The sequence below is a fragment of the Chionomys nivalis genome, chromosome 10, assembly GCF_950005125.1.
Source record: "Chionomys nivalis chromosome 10, mChiNiv1.1, whole genome shotgun sequence".
In the NCBI taxonomy this organism is placed as follows: domain Eukaryota; kingdom Metazoa; phylum Chordata; class Mammalia; order Rodentia; family Cricetidae; genus Chionomys; species Chionomys nivalis.
The window spans coordinates 69,245,433-69,264,917 of NC_080095.1; the positions used below are offsets into that span (position 1 = coordinate 69,245,433).

Genomic DNA, 19,485 nt, shown 5'->3' on the forward strand with positions numbered 1-19,485 from the left:
TGTCTATTCCATATATATGCCTGTTAGGTGCATGTGTTTATACATCCGCCATAAATCCTACTTCTGCACATTAATGCTAATTTTGATTAACAATTTTGTTGAAATTTATGATTTTGTATTAATAACAAAGCAGTTTAATTCTCTGCATTTACTGTTTCATTTAATTCCCCTTTATTGGCCTTTGAGTGTAAACAGAGCAGAAGCCTATAATCTCAATGTGTAGGTTAGGTGGAGGCAGTAGAACTACTAGCTGGACACCAACTTGGATTACATAACATGATTTAGTAAGAGAAAGTGATAAGGAGGTAATGACGACTTAAAATCTTGGGCCGCTTTGTGTAGAAAACTAAGATACTTTTATGGATCTCAGAGTGTCTGAAGCTGGTGTTTTGTGCCTTTGGGCAGCAGTGTCGCACAGGGATCTATTCACAAGCATGCCCTTAACCACGGTTAACATGCCGGGTCTTGTATTTATATCCTAGCACTTGCTAGGCTGTAACCATAAAAAAAAAAAAAAAAAAAAAAAAAAAACTGTTTTAAGTGTTGAAGCTAGGGACATAGCTGAAGTGTGTAAAGTACTGCCACAGACGCATGGGGACTGGAGTTCAGTTCAAGAGCCCCCAGGAGAAAAAGCTGGACACAGAGGAGGTGTGCTTCTTCAGTTTTGACCAGGCAGTATAGCTAGTCACTGAGCTCCAATCCTGTGAGAGATACTAAGATATTATAGATAATAACTAATACCTGTCTGTTCCTCAGCTGACTTTTTGACCTCATACATCCACACGTCTATGTATCTTAGTTGTAAAACTCATTCCCATGTCTTCAAACAAAAGCACTGCAGCTCCATTGCCTCATTATATTCTGCCGTTACTGATGCCCAGGTGTCTACAGTTCTAATAGGGTGTACTGATGTGGTACTTAATTTGAGTTCTCTTGATGATATGTGATGGAGAGCTTCTTTTAATGTAGGTTTGTTTCTGACTGTATATTTCGTGAGGTGTCAAATCTTGGCTCATTTTTGATCTCGGGATTTTTTTTATTGTTAAGTTTTGGAAATACTTTGGAGATGTTTAAAAACAGTCCATTATAAAGTTTGATAAAATGTACCTTTACAAATATTTTATCATGGTCCGTGATTTTTTTCTCATTCTTTTGATTTGCTTGAAAGATTCCTGAGGATGGGTAGAGATCATGACATTCTCTATGACCCAGTATGTTGAAAAGTTGAGAAAGGGCAGAGCAGCCTGAGGGATGACAGGATTTGCCTGTTTCTTCTCAGCATCTTGGCTTCTGTTTGCATTTATCCGTCTCTCCTTTCGTAAGAAAAGGAGGAAACTCGTAATATTTACTGCATGTCTGTAGCAACGCTGAAATCTACAGCTCGATGGAAGCCTCCCAGACTTGGAGAACCTGAGAATGACTGAGTAATGTCTGGGCATGTTCAAGGATATATACAAATGAGAACATTAAGGAATCTTTTTACTAAACAGATATTGATTTTGTTTCCCTCACCCATCCCTAATCTAGCTACTGAGACAATTCCACTTAGTAGAATCAGAAGGGTAACAGCAGATTTCACACAAGTATGTATAAAACACTGGTTTGTTAATCATGAGATAACTCCCCAAAATCCACACCCTTTCTTGATGCCAAAATGAAGCATGTCTGTTGCCATTAGCAGTAAATAGAGGTAATCCAGACTACATAGCTAACTCGATGGAAAAAGTACTGCCACACAGTTGTGAGGACCAAAGCTCGTATGCCCAGTACCAATGTAAAACCATGAATAATTCTGTGTATCTGTTATCACTGCATGACTATGGAGAGATGTGCGTTCAAGACAGGAGAATCTATGGGAACTCGTGGGCTACCTAGCCTGGCATGTACACCTACCCACCCCCAACATGTACACAGTTGAACATATTTATTTTTATATGTGTGTATATATGGTGTGTGTGTGTGTGTTTGTATGCACGTGGGTGCACACATGCTGTATATGGAGGCTAGAGTACAACTCACATGTTAGTGCTTACCTCCCACCTTATTTGACAAAGGCTCTCTCAGTGTGTGTGTGTGTGTGTGTGTGTGTGTGTGTGTCTATGGTTGTAGCCTAGACTAGTATGGAATTCAATTTGAACTGTTTATCTCAGACTCTTCTCAAAATCATGACAATACCATCTCAGTCTCCTGCATGCTGGGATTGTGGCCAAGAGCTACCGTGTCTGGATCATATTTTTGAACAAGATTAAGGTAGGGTCAATCTGAACCGATTAGTACTGGAACAGAAATATAACTGCACATCAGTTGTGATGGCATCTTTCATAAGGAAACTATATGTACAGTGAATATTGAGTACATCTGAGACTCCAGAATTCGTTGGGTTAAGTTAGCTTGTGGCCTCACTGATATAAAAATAAGACAGCCACACTTATGCATGGGAAGGATGTGTCAGTTCTTATATCTAGTCTTGCTGAAGTACCGCTGTGAGCATATATTCTCTTAACATTGTGTGTTAACTTTACTTTGTCCTAAGATAGCATCCAATGTGAATTTCAATGTTTTTTTTCATTTGAAATTTTCTAAGTATGTAAGCCCTTAAAAGGTCACAGCTGAAATGGAAACTGACTGAATCATAATCTTTCACAGTTACGAAATAAAACCATATGCACATGCAACAACTACGGATCTCGTTTGCTAGAGAGAGCTTCTTCTGTCCATCGTGGAAGTTGGCATGCTGACCCCAGAGTAGAGGCACCAGCTTCATAGCCAAGGCTTCAAAACACAGCAGGGAGCCAATAAGAGAATTAAATTTTGCCATTATGGTGCCATATCTTGTCAGGAAGTGCTGTAACAACGTGTCCTGCAAATAGCCGAAGGCATCCTTGAGAGAAATTCTCTGCAGCACAGCCTTCATTTCCTAAATTTTCCAAGGAAAAGCAACCTTCTTTACTCTCCCACTAGCCAGTGTTCTCTTATGTATCAGCACAAGAAAGAAATAAACGACAGGTGCCTTGAGATCATTAGGACAGAATGCTCATGGATTTTAATGAGAATTAAATAAGTTTAACAGGATTTTCATATCCCAGAATTTATCTTCCATCTTGTAAATGTAAGGAAAGCACTACACTAGTTCCTTGCTTTCATAAATGATTATTCTCTTGTTCATTAATTTGTACCATTTGATCTACTCTGTTTCCCAAGAAAGGATAAAGCCTAGTATTCTGTCACTACCTGGACCCAGTACACGTCAGTGCCGCCTAAGAGGGCTTTGCACACAAAACAGAAAGGTCAGGTGTTGCACAGAGTGTGATTTACTAAGGAACTTATGATTAGATGTGTGTTCCTGGTACCAGCAAGACTAAGCAAATCCCCAAAGTCTCGGTCAGAAGGACAGTCATATGCACTGATTAATGCTTCATCCAGACCAGAATGCATCTTAAGGAAATACCAACTAGTCAAGCACATTCCTTGCACCAAGAGGCATGCTGACTGTAAAGCTTCCCTTGCTACCAACTCAGAGATAGCAGCGGGGTCTGGCGAGCTGGAACATAGACCTGCCCAGTAGGGCTCCATCTATGAGTACCTTCTGTAACTGACAGTGGTGTGTTATGCCAGACCAAGGAGCCCAGCAGCCATATCACTTGTCAGCTTTATATGTTTCAGCAACTCTGATAGTATAGTGTGCGTTGTTTGAACATTATGGCTATAGATGATCTTTGCAGCAGGAGTCAGAACCACAGAGTATGTCAGCCACATGAATATTGAGTAAATTAAGTTGACTCCAAGGCTTTCAGTTCATCCAGTAAGTTCTCAGAGGATCAGAGAGTTATGTGGCCATGAAAATGCCATCTAATTTTACCTACTTCCCGGTGTTATGAGCCGTACCCTAATGGTACTTTTGAACATGGTCTTGCTGGAGAGACAGTCATGCCCTGTGCCATGCACCTGACTGCATTGCCATACTTACAGGGGAGCCAAAGCCTCAACATCCTTTCCCTTATGCAAATGGGAAAGGTGTGTACTTTATTTGGTGCCATATGCAGGTGCAATCAGACCTCCACATGTAGGAAATTCATGGATATTGGGGGGCTTGATTCTTGGGGTCAAAAATCCTGCATTTATTCTACTATGTCATATAAAAATATAATCACTGGTTATCACAATATCACAGACACAGTGGAACTGAGGAATATATTCCTGAGGCATTTCCTACACTGTCTGTCATTTCCCCTCTTAAGTCAAGGAAGACTGAGCTGGTACTGATTGCAAAGGAGTGCTGAAAATGCCATTAGCTAAGGTAAAGAGCTAGTTAGCCATATGCAGTGGAGGACATGATACTGTCTAGTTCCTGGATAATGTCAGACACTACAGTGTGACTAGGCATCACTTTGTGCTTAGTGTATGTTTTCCCAGAGAGATGAGCAACCATCTCTTCACCACAGATAGGGCATTAGACATAGAATTCCACTCATGTCTACCTAAATGAACCAATAATTTTATTTAGGTTTATTTTCTGGAGCATATGGAGTATACCACTAAGAACAGTCTTTTGCAGCAACTAGTAACTTTATAAATGGCATTGGGTTGGGGTGGACCTTATGAGCCCTTCTTTATGCAACTTTTAACTGCCTAAAACCTAAAGAGAAATAGGTCCTTGTAGCCTCTCTTTACCTCCATTTCAGAGTTACTAGTACCAATAGTGTGTCAGTCTTCTGCTGGTAACCACAGGTGCTGGCAGTTGGAACGGGCAACAGTCGTGTCGTGCCCACTGACAACATTTCACATCACCCCCATTTAACTCTATCCATACAGGAATCATCCTGCAAACACCCTTCGCCCCCTTTACCAGCCAAACAAGGCTATCTAAGTACTATTGAAAGTTGTCAGAATCTCAGCCTGCTCCAATTGAATTCTGGTCCCTCAGATCTTAGTGTACCAGTCTGGGCAGTGCTCTGACTGATATTCATCCAGAAGTAGGAAGGGTTTAAAGGCTTTATTTTGTGCTCCTCCTCCCCAGTACTCTCTTTACTACCCAAATCTTGAGTTTAATTCCCCCTGCCAAGCTCCAGTAATGTCTTTCCTGGAGAATATACTCAAGGGTTAGGACATAGGTATCAACTATGAAGCCATGGTCTTTTGATTATTGAGGAAGAGGAAGCAACAAGAGCTTTGCCTATATCCAATTTCTGTGACAATTAGTCTCAAAAGGGGAAAATAAAGGGCTGTGCCTTTCACAACAGGAGTTCTCTCATTCTGGGGAGGATGTGAACGAACCCCTGAATGCCCTATTCGAACTGAATGCCCTGGGCTTCCTCTACACCTTTCCATGGTGTCATCTGCCTTGCTAGATCCTCTGGATTGCACATGGTTCTTGTAGCCAACGATCTAGTATTTGTCAGAATAGTTCCCTTATCCATTGGGTATTTGGAGGTGCTAAATTTGGGGTGAGTTTGTAATGTTATTCATTTTCCTGGCTTCCTGTTCCCACCCAAAGCCTCACTATCCAGGTACTTATAATGATCCTGGAAATTTTTCAAGCTCCTACAGTATTTAGCTACTACAAGAGTGTAGTGCTGAGGAGTTAGTTGCAAAGCCTACTTTCTGCAAGGAGATATTCATCAGATCAAGACTGCAAATTTATTGGCAGGAAAGGACTGTGTTCTACCACTTCAGTCTCTGACTGTTCTTTCTTCTCCTCCTCCCCAAAATTCCAATTGCCTTCCTCTCATTCTGATCTCAAAATAATAGCTCACATCTGTATCTTTGAGATTTTCCCAAGCCACAGGACAAAAGCAGCTTAGGTTTCAATTTCATACACTCTCAGGCCAGAGACACTGAAAGCTAGAACGATGCAGACATCTTAACCTTTCTGATCCTTTCACTCATTCAGCTAGTTTTTATCGTCAACTAAATGCCTATCGTAGTTATGAGATATTAGGGTTTCTCACTAATGTGGAATAAGCAGCACTCAGAAATAGCTGTCTGCAAACTCAGTCATTGTTTATTTATAGTATTCACATGATAGGCTGCAACATTTCATAAAGGGCCACCCCTCCTGATAGTTACGTGACCAGACTGTGATTTCCCACTGTATATTTTCCTTTTCCCTCTCCTCCTCCTCCTTGGGTTTACCGTTCTTCCATAATATAACAGTCCTTTATGTGAGGATAATCCCACATTGAGTTGGGACTGAAAACAAAGATGCAGACGGAGCCATGCATACAAAGCATATGATGGGCAGTGGGCACACTGAGAACAATGCAGTCCCAGGCAGCAACAACATCAAATAGATCACTGGACTTGTAGTGTCACCTACAATGATCACGACAAAAGTGACTTTGCCCAAAGAAGAATGTACTTGTCTTCTTAAGCTGCTATCAAAAAGGGCACATTTTTAGTGATGGGATCCAGTTTACAAACTCCATGGGACACTGTAGTAAGTTTGCTTATTTATAGAATTCTGAGAAACTAGCAAGAAGACTAAGTAGGGTTACTCTAGGGGATCAAATTATTTATAAGTCAAGATGCCTATCATCATGTCAAGCTCAGACCATTTGACATATATTGTTTTAAAATGTTATTTTTTCTTTCATGTGAAGATACATTAGAATAGAAAAGATGATGAAAACTAGATGTATCATTTTTGGCAAAGTATTAACAATGGTTACAATCTGTTGATGTATACAGTTCTTTATAATGCTCACTCCACTTTTCAATGTTTGACTGAAATTACAAATAAATGAGCAGTAAGCAATATTTATTTTACAGATGTTTGTATACTCTTTCCTTCTGTTTTTAAGGCCAAAGGTCTCATATTTCTCAAAAAGTAATAAGGAATTTGATAGACTGAAAGAATAATGGATATAATGGATGATTCGCATGATGGATTAGGCAGAATATTCCTACAAAGATACACACACACACACACACACACACACACACTTGCTATTTTGGTGGCAAGAGGTACTCTATAGATACAGTTAAAGACTGATGTTTTAAATGAGATGTCTCTTCATAGACCCTGGCATTTTTGAATACTTGGTTCCCAGTTAGTGGCACTTTGGGGAGAGGCTTAGGGATGTTGTTGAGAGACAGCTCTTGAAAGGCTTCAATACCAGGCCCAGTTTGCATTCTCATTTTATCCACTAAAACTACAAAGTGGGGTAGGCAAACAGGCAGGGTTTTATAGAAGCACATACGGCAGTCAACAGGTTGTTAAGGGCGATCAACGGCCCATTCATTGTTTTAGGTGTTTTTCCAGGTCATTCTGATTCAGGTAGCAAATAGAGTCACGCTTGAGAAGTAGGCAGTTCAGTCAGTGCTTTAAGTCAATCACTAATAATACAATAAATCAGTATCTAATAACTGGCCCTTTCTACCTTACTCTACTTTAGTGTGGCCTTGCTGGAGGAAGATTTCATTAGGGGTTGGCCTTTCAGAGTTTAAAGACTCTTGCCATTTCATGTTCTCTCTCTCTCTCTGCATGTGCTTACTGTTCAAGATGTGAGGTCTCAGCTGTTCCTGCCTCCATGCCTGCCTGCTGCCAGACTCACCTGCTATGATAATGATGGACTCTTAGTTCTATGAAACTGTAATCCCAAAATAAACTTTTCTATAAGTTGGTAATGGTGATTTATCACAGCAATAGAAAAGTAACTTAAGACAGAAAATGGCACCGTAAAGTGGTTTGGGATCTTGCTATGATAGGCCTGATCACGTTTTCTGGAGGAATGTGGAAGATTTGGAAATTTGGCCTGAAAAAAGTGATCGTACACTCTAAGTGGGGCTTAATGACCTCTTCTAGTGGGAGACTGGAAAACAGCAATGCTGAGAGTTATACAGTAAGGGCCCAGATAAGAGGTTTCCAAGAGAACAATATTAGCAACTGGGCTAGAGCCCATTGTGATATTTTGGAAAAGAATGAGGCTGTTTTCTGACTTTATCCTAAGAACTTGACTGTGACTAAATTTAATGGTAATGGATTAATTTCTTTAATAGAGAAGATTTGGGTACAGCCTAAAATGGACTATCTCTGGTGGTTATTAGTAGTCATGCAGGTCTACAGTGAAAAAGAGAAAATGGGGCAAAAAGAAACATAAAATGTACATTTTGAAGAGAATAGGAGCACCATAAAGTGTAAAATTGGGGCCAAAGCTTGTGCTTAAATAGCTAAAGATTTTAAGGAGAGGCCTGATGTGAATGGAAATCAGTGAGTGGTGCCCTCAGGGCAAGCCTGCACCCAGCTAAACTTAAAACTTGAGGAAAGAAAAGGCCTAAGAATTTTCTGTTCCTAGACAGAACAACAAGCACACACTCTGCAAATGTGACCTTGTGGTAGCAAGGTCCACCCCAAGCTAGCCAGAGTTGGCAGTGCCCCCCTTGCCCATGTGGCCCTGGATTCACAGTCATGAAGGTTACACTAGAAGAGGGGTTATGGAGTTTTCCTTCACAGTTTTCAAGAACCATTGAGACCAGGCAGAAAGCATGGAGCCATTGTGTGGAGCTGTAGAAGTGAAGCTTTTGTTGCACTTGAATCCCCAAGATGTTTAAGGTGCCGGGGCCATGAAACATAGGAGCTGTGCACGGGGAATGCCGCTGGCCCAACAGGGAGATGTGTCTTATAAGGTGGACAAGCGGGGCCATCAGACATGGAGTTCAAGGATTAGAGTTTGCTAGGTTTGGTCCCATACTTCCTCACCTCATCCACATTGCTTCCTTTTAGAATGGTAACGTTTAGTCTGTGTTATTGAATGTTGGAAGTGTATATTTTTCTTTTTTTTCCCCCTTTTATACTTGGTTACAATTGAAAGATTACCTTGACTCTCAGCAGAGACTGAACTTTTCAGTAGCATTGAGATTAAAAGACTATGAGGACTTTGGGGGTTAGACTACATGCATTTTGCAGCACAATATAGCCCTGAGTCTGTGGAGACCAAGGAGCAGAATATGTGGTTTGAATGAGATGAATCCCATAAGCTCTAATATTTGAATACTTGGTCCCCAGTCAGGGGGTGTCTTAGTTAGGGTTTCTATTGCTGTGAAGAGACACCATGACCACGGTAACCCTTATAAAGAAAACATTTAATTGGGGTGACTCGATTACAGTTCCAGAGATTCAGTCCATTCTGAACATGAAGGAGAGCATGGCTGCGTGCAGGCAGATGTGGTGCTAGAGCTGAGAGCGCCACATGTTGCAGGCAACAGGAAGTTGTGAAGCTTGAGCAAAAGAGACCTCAAAGCCCACTCCTTCAGTGACACACTTCCTCCAACAAGGCCACACCTCCTAATAGTGCTACTCCCTTTAGGGGCCATTTTCTTATGAACTTTATCCTTCCTAGAGGAAGTACTTCACTAGAAGTGGGCTTTGAGAGTTTAAGGACACTTGCCTTTTCAATTTTGTCTCTCTGCTTCCTGTTTGTGGTTTGAGATGTGAGCTCTCAGCTGCTGCTCCAGGTACCTCGGCTGCCATATTTCTCTGCCATGATGACAATGTTTTCTTATTTCACCGAACCTGTAAGCCTAAAAAATTCCTTCTTTCTGTAACTTACATGGTCATGGTGCTTTATCACAACGATAGAAGAGTAGCTGATTGTGCCGTTTGTTATTAACCTGGTGCAGCCCCTTGTCAGGCAAAAGGAGAACTCCTTCTATGCACCATCGATGTTCACTCAGTAAACTAAGGAGGAAATCATTGCCCAGTTCATTTTTTTTACAGTGTACCCGATAGTCACCAGGTCTTCTAAATGCCAGGCACAATGTATTGAGTAATACGTCTTGATTGTCATATGTATTGCTACCAAATTTTACAAAGGGAGAAATAGGTGCCACAGAGTCTAACTCATGTGCTTCAGGAACCAGCAAGTGATGGGAGTAGAAACACAAACTCAGGGGCGTGAATCCAGAGATCCTGCTCCAGAAATTGAGCTCCGGGCCCAGTGACTGCACTTGTTGTCATGTCTATTCTGAGTTAAAAACAGAACCCAACAAAAGAAAAGGAGTTGAAACCAGTTTCTAAGGGGAACAAGGACCACAAGCATTAGTGTTCAAATAGCCTGTTTTGATTTTTTATCCTTCAAAATATAATGAAATTATGAATCGTGTAGGGGAAAATGGCCATAATTGGAGGGGGTCTCAAGATGAGAATAACATTCTTTTAATGATTACCTTGAAGGAAAATAATCCCAAGACAAGATCCATTAGAGGGCTGCAACAGTTGATTAAAGAAAGATAGGAGTTCAAACCCAGGTACAGTGATGAGGCCGAAACAAGGGAATCCTCTCGAGAGAAGGAGGAGTAGGCCCTTCGGTTGTAAAGTACAGTATGCTGTTCAGAGAGAGGGAACAAGTCCACTTTTTAGAATAATTCTCAGCCCTCGGGTCTCAGGAATTCATTGGACAAATAAGTAGCAAAAGAAGATAAATTTGGGTAGAAAGACACTGGTTCATTGCTAGACATTTTCCATTAAAAAAATGAAAAGACAGATGACTGTAAGACTCTTGAAAGCAAGAGAGATTCCAATCAATGTCGAGTTTTGCTATTTTTTTTTTCTTTTTGGTTTTGGTTTTTGAGGCAGGGTTTCTCTGTGTAACTTTGAGGCCTGTCCTGGAACTTCCTCTGTGACCCAGGCTGGTCTCCAACTCACAGAAATCACCTGCTCTGTTTCCCGCATGCTGGGATTAAAGGCCTGCACCACCACCACCTGGTGTGGATACCATTTTTAACAAGTATTTCCCTGTTTTCCTTACAAGATGACTTTTCCATATCTATCAAGTCTATCAATAAGTCATTTCCCTATCATAGAGCATTAGGCAATAATAACATAATACTAAATACAGCGGAAATAGTTAGAAAGCGTAATTAGAAAATGGAAGAATGCTGTGCTTTTTCTCAATACTAAGAAGAGGGAGGGAGCCTAATCGGACCCATGCTTTTGACAATGACGCCTCACGCTCCTGTGTACTTCTGTGTAGTGGCATGGCTCTCCTTCAGTTCTCTCAGCTGTCTTGAATTCTGATTATGACTTCCTTGTTTTAGTTTTTCCTACTGCGGTACGAGCTGAACCAAAGCTGCTTCGCTCCAAAAATGCTGAATGATACGTTAAATCTATTATCTTTCTTCTATATCTGAGTAGACTAGTCTACAAGAAGGAAGGTGAAAATATAGCAGTGATAGCTTATCACAACTTAGTGCCAGGAATAAATTCTCCACCCGTTATCAAATAAACCAACTCTGAAAACACTAAAGACTAAGTGCTGATATAGCACTATGCAGGCAAATGTACGTATAAGTTAGCACATATGTGGAAACCAAAAGTGCAGTTTAATTAATTTACTCCCTGATAAAACGGTTTGCTTCTGGGAACTGGTTTCCTTTCATTGCTTAAGTATCTTTCTCGAGTCAAGGGGATTTTGTCTAGATCTCTGAATGATATTTCCTCCCAGCTTTTTAAAAATCTTACGTTCACTCCATAGACGTCATCAGTCTGCAGTGTGTGAAAGTGCACCACTTTCCCCGTGCTTGACCAAATGTTTCATTTCCGGAAAATTAAGTTACTGAAATCTAGCAAACAGATGGTCAGAGCCCTGCAGATCTTGCTCCTCTGTGAAATGTATGATCCTCCCGTACGCTTTGGAAACTAGCAAGGATTCTCCTTGTCGGCTACTGTGCTGTGGTTGTTGCTGCAATGTTCAGTCATTTTTCAAATTCACTTACCTGGGACATCGACCATCAGAAAGAAGATGTTCCACATTTATTCATGTTTACACACACACGCGCGCACACACACACACACACAAAAATTGGTCAAGCCATGTGAACTTGGTTAAAATGTATCTAGGTATTTTAATTAATTACCATGTGCTACATGATTTAAAATTGCATGATTACACAGGGGGATAGATAAAAGCCTGGTTTTCCCTATTAATAGTTTTTAAATATCATATTATCCAGGCTAAAGAAATATTTCAAAGAATATAATGTAGAAGTTTGGTAAATAAGATAGTCCTGCTCCTATCTATACATTTTTTTTCTTCTTGGGTATAAAAGATTTGATTATTTAACAAGATCAATCCATGAGGAAGTTTGACATTTTCTCAACAGTCCATTATAACCATATTTATAAAAAAGCTCATACCTATAATCCTAGCATTCAGGAGATTGAGACAGGAGGATTGTCATGAATCCAAAGTCAAATGAAGCTACATAGTCAATTCTAAGTCAAGCTAGGACATAGTATCAGGTCCTGCCCCCCAAATTATTAATAATTGTTCAGAAGAAAGTCTTTATTTTGGGGAATATTTTTCAGCTGTCTCTCAGTGTATTCTTTGGGAAATGTATGAAGCAGGAGGCTGTTGTCAAAGGAAAGCCAAGGGCAGTGACAGCATGACTTTACATTTCTAAAATATCTTTTCCAGTTGGGTATGTATGGCCTTTACTTGAATATGCTGCTTTAAGAAAATATCTGTGTGTTTAACTTTTCAAAATATCCTGTGTGGGAAATAGCAAAAATCCCACTTAGTCCTTTTGTTAAGATAATAAATAGTGGACATTTGTGGGGTCCCAAGGTTTCAATTAGCATGCCACAAAATAGGTGACAGAAAAACCCTAGTAGTCTGTTCCATACTTTTGACCTAAGACATGTGAAGGATGTTTCCAGTTTATGTAACTTGTAATAAACCCCACCCCATGTATGAGTCTGTTGAAACCATGGTTTAGATAGGGAAAGGAGAAAAAGAATTTATTAATGGATGCTCTCTTAAACCACTAACAACTCAGGTACTTAAAAACACATATGTTAAAAAAGCATATGTAGAGGCACTTGAGGATTGATACATGTATTCAGATTATGTAGTAGCCGAGGAGTGTGTGTTTTTCTTCTTCTTCTTCTTCTTCTTCTTCTTCTTCTTCTTCTTCTTCTTCTTCTTCTTCTTCTTCTTCTTCTTCTTCTTCTTCTTCTTCTTCTTTTCTTATTCATTGTGTCTGTTTCTCACTGGGACAAAAGGTTTTGATATTTAAAGAAGCCAGTCTCCCCAGAACACTACAGCTGTGCACTGGTAGATGAACTAGAGGTAGGAAACTAGTTAATCATATACTCCGTTAAGGCATTTAGCAGCTTTCCTCATGGAACTGACCCAGAAGAATCTGAAATTCAGCAGAACCCCCCCCCCCTGCGATTCTTGCTTTTTCTGTGACCCTTTCTTCATTCTTGTTGTTTCTTTTTGTTACCCAGGAGGTGGGAGTTATTAATTTTTGTTCATGATGTTTTATGTTTATGTTGATGTTGCCATTGTTTCTCACTTAAATGCAAGTAAAATATGTCATTGCTTTGTGCTGTTAGAATTGTTTCTTTGTGCCGGGCGGTGGTGGCGCACACCTTTAATCCCAGCACTTGAGAGGCAGAGGCAGGTGAATCTCTGTGAGTTCGAGACCAGCCTGGTCTACAAGAGCTAGTTCCAGGACAAGAATTGTTTCTTTGTACAAAAAAAAATTGAAGGCCAAATGGCTAAAAACTTATTTTGACCCAGACCAACACTGAAATTTAAAAATCAAAGAAGGGAATAATGTAATGCCCAGACAGCTAACATTATCAGGCACAATGTAGCCTTCCATGGCTAACCACTACTTCACTGTGGAAGTATTTACGAAATGCTTTAGAGCCCTGGAAGTCTTCTGCACAGTATATGGTCCTGAGCAACCAGGCCTCAGCGATACTTCACCTTGTTCCCAGTGATCTTCGCACTGGGCCACAGCTTTTGCCTTCTTCACCAGCCTGAGAAACAGAGCAACTCTGGCAGATTCTGGCTGCGATGTTCTTTCAGTCAGTCATGTGTACTCCATGCATGAAATTCATCTCTTCTGCATTAAATATCAATTGTATAGAGATGCCCTCTTATGCTTTTTTAAGACAATATGCTTAATATTGGAGATATTCCTAGGAAAATATACATATCTCAATATGGTAGTCTAATTAAATCCTAATTAGCAATTCACTGTGCTAAAACTTAGTTTTTTCAGTATAGAAATAACTTCACTATGCATAGAAAATAAAGATATAGTTTTTGGAAACATTAGAATTTCAAAAATACAAGGCGGCACATGTGGGATATGGAGGTGTTAAGAATCTTAAGTGTGGGTTTCTCCAAGCTTTAAGCTTCAACAGTTTCATGTAATCAGCGAGCTTGCCAAACAGTATCAAAAACCTCATTTTCTTCAAGTGCTTTATTTATCTTTAATAGAACCTTCATCACCCTGGTGTTGTAAATTTGGAGTGTATGTTTGAGACGCCTGAAAGAGTGTTTGTTGTTATGGAAAAACTCCATGGAGACATGCTGGAGATGATCTTGTCAAGTGAAAAGGGCAGGTTGCCAGAACACATAACGAAGTTTTTAATTACACAGGTAAGAAATCAATTAGAGACAGAAAAAAAATAGTATTCGATATCAGATGTTACCACTGTTTAACTACAGCTCTCTAGCCTTGTTGTTGGTCTCTGCTTCCAGTCTAAACGACCACCAGAAAAGACTGCAAGGGAGGAGGATACCTTCTTACTTGTGTTTATGTCATTCAGAGTCCAGTATACAAAATTCATAGCTTATAAATGCCGCACGCATTAAAGCTGTGCTTGAAATTTTAATACTACAGCGACTTAATCCTGGCTCACTGCAGATACTTGAGGTAGTGTTTCTGTGCCAGGTGGGCGAGTTCCTTTGTCTACACCTGCGTTCGTGGCTATCTAATGCCATGGAAGAATATGCTACTTCTTCCATGGAGACATCTTTAGCAATCTACTATGTTAACCGTAGACGATTTGAGTGTCTCGAACGTAAAGAACCTTGACCAGTCAATGTGGGGCGTTTCTCTTGGCCTTTCAAATTCATGTTGCAGTTCACCTCAGTAATACCTTGAAATTAGTTATACGTCTTGAAGTGAATTAGTAATATCTCAAGATGAAGTTATTTTGATGATCTTCTTTATAGATACTAGTGGCTTTGCGGCATCTTCATTTTAAAAACATCGTTCACTGTGACCTCAAGCCAGAGAATGTGTTGCTGGCATCAGCCGATCCGTTTCCTCAGGCAAGTTCAAAAGCCACTCTCTGCAGAAAGCCAGCTCGACAGCCTCGCTGACTCTGAGCAGCCTCCTCCCTCTTCCCCTCTTTCTATCTTCTTTTATTTTATTATTTATTCTTTTGCCCCTTAAGCCCTGAGTTTGAAGTCTCCTCTTAGTATTTCATCCCTGTGTTGCCTTATGTTTTTGGATAGCTCTGTGTCACTCCCTTCTCACAGAGCCATTTTGATGATACTCATCTGTGCTTCCCAGTCGTTGCTGGGCTTCTTTAGAGCAGGTGCCTCCAGGCCTGCGTGGAAAGCATGACTTTGACACTGACAGTACCTTAGGATCCCAGGGATGCTGCATGCTCTCTGAGGCCTGCGACCAGGGCAAGCTTCCCTTTCTTACACACAATGATGGGAAAAAGCTGGACCTCTTTTTAGGGACCCTATGTCTCCAGTACTTGGTCAGGGTGAGTGTCTGGTCTTGCTGTGCTGACACCTTCCGGTCCCACCTGCTGACCCATACAGAGCTAACTTTGATAGTTATTGTGAATTCTGTCATCTTCCTTAAGCCTTATTCTTCCCTTAAATAAGCCCCTCAGATAAGGCCATCATTACCAGTTTGCATGTTTTCCTACCTAGTGACCAGTGCTCCAAACTGATCGTGCTTACCTTCAAAGTTATCTTTTGATATTGGGGCAGAAAGGAAAATATTTACAGGATACTTTCTTAAATGAAACACCAGTTTTGTCTTGTGACATAAACTACTGTCTTCAAAGATAGACGGTAGAAAGTAGCATTTAGTCCCCCAGGGGCAGTTGTATTGTCTGTATTTCTGAATACCTCTAGTAGAGCTGAGCTAATGAAAACCCAAGCTCACTGTTTCAGCAAATTCTTACTGTCAACAGGTGAAACTTTGTGACTTTGGTTTTGCCCGGATCATTGGAGAGAAGTCTTTCCGGAGGTCAGTGGTGGGTACTCCAGCCTACCTGGCACCTGAGGTCCTGAGGAACAAGGGCTATAATCGCTCTCTAGACATGTGGTCTGTTGGAGTCATCATCTATGTGAGCCTCAGCGGCACCTTCCCTTTTAATGAAGACGAAGACATCCATGACCAGATCCAGAATGCAGCCTTCATGTATCCGCCCAACCCTTGGAAGGAGATTTCTCCTGAAGGTAATCCCTTCCCTTCAAAGGGGACATTGGCTTTCATCTTCAGTGGTGCGCTTTCAGTTGACTCTTAGTCGCTGAAGTGAAAAATGCTCATTGGAGTGGAAGCAAAAATTGTTTAAAGTGGATTGAGAAGTAACACAATTCCAAATCCAAAATGTCATTTAGTAAAACGTGTGTTTGCCACATTAGACATTGGAAAGTTGCACCTAAAGGTAAGTGGAGCAGCCAAGCAGAACTGTGCACATCGGACATGTTTGTGCTGCTGTGACAGCCGAGAGCCTTCACTGGGGTTTGGGATTATGCTCTTCTGAAGTCTCACCAACACGGGTTTATGACATTGACGTTTCCATTATCATACCATTAATATTCTAAGCCCTTTTGCTCCTGTTTTACTTTGTGTCACAGCAGAGAATGAGTTTTTTCTTTGGCCACTTCCTAGAAATGTTGGGGTTTTTTGCTTTTGTTCAGTATGAGCACACACTTGTACGCCATGGCTCTTTTAGGGTAGGATACCTTGGCAGTCTTGCATTATTTTAACTGATATTCTTGTTTATCAGTACTTCTCTTAAGGGGATAGACATAGTTTCAGTGTCAGAAACTGGTGGGCCGTAGGAAATAATTAGTTCAAGCTTTTGAAAGTAGTTCTTTGGTGAGTGTACTTGGGGGTTCATTTAATTCTCACAAAAAATCTTGTAAAATAGGTTCTGCTTTTAATCTTGTGTCATGAAAACTAAAGATATAAGGAAGTGATACCAGGTGCCAAGATCATTACACTAGTTAGTGGCAGGGTCAGAACTCACAAGTAGTGTGAGCATGCTTGGTTGATCCCTAACCCTGCTTTGGTAGTTTCTGGGTGATACAACATTCAAAACTCTTCTGATTTCCACTATTGAAAGAGGATGACATGTTCACAGCTAGCCCCCACATTGATACCTGTTAGTGACATGTCGGTACAGATGTGGGAAGGGCGTAGGTAAGCTGCATGAAGTACATGCACTCCTTAGATACTGATGATGTTAAGTGGCCAGGGCAAAAAATCATTATTGAGCTTTAGTGGGTATTACTATTAGTAACCTTTAGCATTCTCTACTTTCTTGTCAATTGTAGTCAGATGGATATGTCTTAAAGGAATCTGGACTGCCCATATAAGAGCTATGGTATATGCCAAAGGAATGATCCAGAATTTAGGGAACGGCTTAAGTAAAGTGTAATCATCATTCTTTCCCAGTGACCATGTCTTTTGTCAGGAAATAATGCCAATTAGAGAAGACTAGCCCTCGCGCTTCATATCTAAAAGTTATGATGAAGTAAATTTATCAAATCAAGCCATCAATTAAAGATAGATCATGAGTTCTGGTCCTTCCATGACAGGACTGAAAGCAACAGAATGGATATGCTTAGCCCTCACCATAAGCTGGACTGAGCTAAAGCTGGAGGAAATAGTGAGGCCAGGTCTAACTGCCGTTGGTAATGATGGATACATTGGTAATGATAACTTTTAGATGTCCAGTTAAGGCTACAAACAGTTCTGTGTCTCTCCTTCCATTGCGTTCTTAAATTTTCACAATAGAGAAGATGCAGATTTCTCTGTGCTTGTTACATCCAGTACATTAGGATGATCCCGGATACTACTAAGACTGTTGAAAAAACTGCAAGAATCAGCCCATAACTCAAGAGCTAGTACTGTGGTTGTTGGCAAAGAGTCAAAGCAAAGATGTTTGTAAGACAGGAGAGTCTAATAGGTTTGCTAGTGAATATCTCTGATAGTTGATTATTTGTAAGCCTTTTATGGTCTCGCTCTAGGTGGTCTGTAAACTTTCAACTCTGGCATGGAACAGTGAGTAGAACTAGATTAAAATGAAAATGTCTGTTTATCTGTTCATCGTGTTCTTCCTGGAATGTAAGAAGTTCATAATTTAAACTCTCAAAACTTCACCTCTACCAAGGGGGAAGCAGGAAAAATTAATGAGATGCTCTGTATTATTGAAGTCCACAACCCACACACTTGCAGGTGCATAATAAAACCATTATGTTATGAAAAAACAAAAGGGAATTATTTCTTGGTAATAAGCAGGTAAAGAATTCTAGGATAAAAATAAAATAAGTAAATGTTTCATTGTTCCATTTAAGGACGAAGCTGCTGTTATATAGCTAAAATCCCCTGAGACACCTGAGAGGTGGGAATCCTCTGAAATATGGAATGTACTTCTCGATGTTCAAATGAAAAAAAAAAAAGTTACAGAATCCATCTGTTGTTCCTAGGGTCTCTCCAAAGCCACATCATTTCTGTCAGGTAGTTGCCATGGATTAAAATATACATGATATTTTAATCCATGTCAACTTACAAAGACTATGAATAGAAAAAAAAACATGAGAGTGGGGCGTTTTTTCAAAAGGGAAAAAAAACCTAAAACTTAGAACGACAGAAGATGATGTGCAGAGAAGTGAAGCTGTCGTGTGTGACGTGATTTTAGGCAGTTCAGGAAATGTGGAGAAAAGGAATCAAGGCAGCATACGGACTAAGTTATCCTTGGCATGGGCACCAGTATAGAGAGCTGGGCTTGTGGGCTAGGTGGGCAGTGGATTATTAGCCTGAGTTTATCAACTAATAATAAACATATACAATTCTTCACATATTGATGCTCATCCCCGACTGAGATAACCTTTAAGCTAAAAAGAATGTGAGTGATGGAACTTCGGTGTCACGAGAACAGGTGACAAGGGGTGCGTGAGTCATGTGAGATCCTGCCTCAGTACATGTATGGAGTGATGCGCATGGGTGTGTCATTTAATATGTAATTTAAAAGATAATGATTAAAGAGGGCCACAGTGAGAAAGGCATTTGTCATCAAACCAAACAAACAAAATTCAGTCGCCAGGACCCACATAGAAGAGAGAGACAAATCATGCCAGTTGACCTCAGACCTTCACATGTGGTACCTGCCCACACACACACACAGGCACATACACTCACACACACACTCACACACATACATACACAAACACATACACATGCATACACACATGTGCGCACACACTGAATAAAATGCAATAAAAAGAGAATTCAGAATAAATGTTGCATACAATGTCAATACTTAATATACCTGTGTATCTTAGTATTTGCCTTCCCAAATTTGTGCCAGGCTTGTTCTAAATTACAAAGATGGCTAGTACAAATAATTTAACATTTAAATAATTGGGAGGAAAACAATGTCAAGGAAGATGAAATGATATGAGCTTTTTGCTGTGGGGGCTTTCCTTG

General features: G+C 40.4%; 1 protein-coding gene across 2 annotated transcripts in view; it reads left to right on the forward strand.

Annotated features, from left to right (window-relative positions):
* The window catches only part of Prkd1 (protein kinase D1), a 286,258-nt gene that overhangs the window by 249,619 nt on the left and 17,154 nt on the right, over positions 1 to 19,485 (forward strand). For both annotated transcript variants that reach the window (XM_057783083.1, XM_057783084.1), the window contains 3 exons: positions 14,235 to 14,396; positions 14,976 to 15,074; positions 15,959 to 16,226. In XM_057783083.1, coding sequence (XP_057639066.1) covers positions 14,235 to 14,396; positions 14,976 to 15,074; positions 15,959 to 16,226 — 529 coding nt within the window. The remainder of the gene's footprint in view (positions 1 to 14,234; positions 14,397 to 14,975; positions 15,075 to 15,958; positions 16,227 to 19,485) is intronic.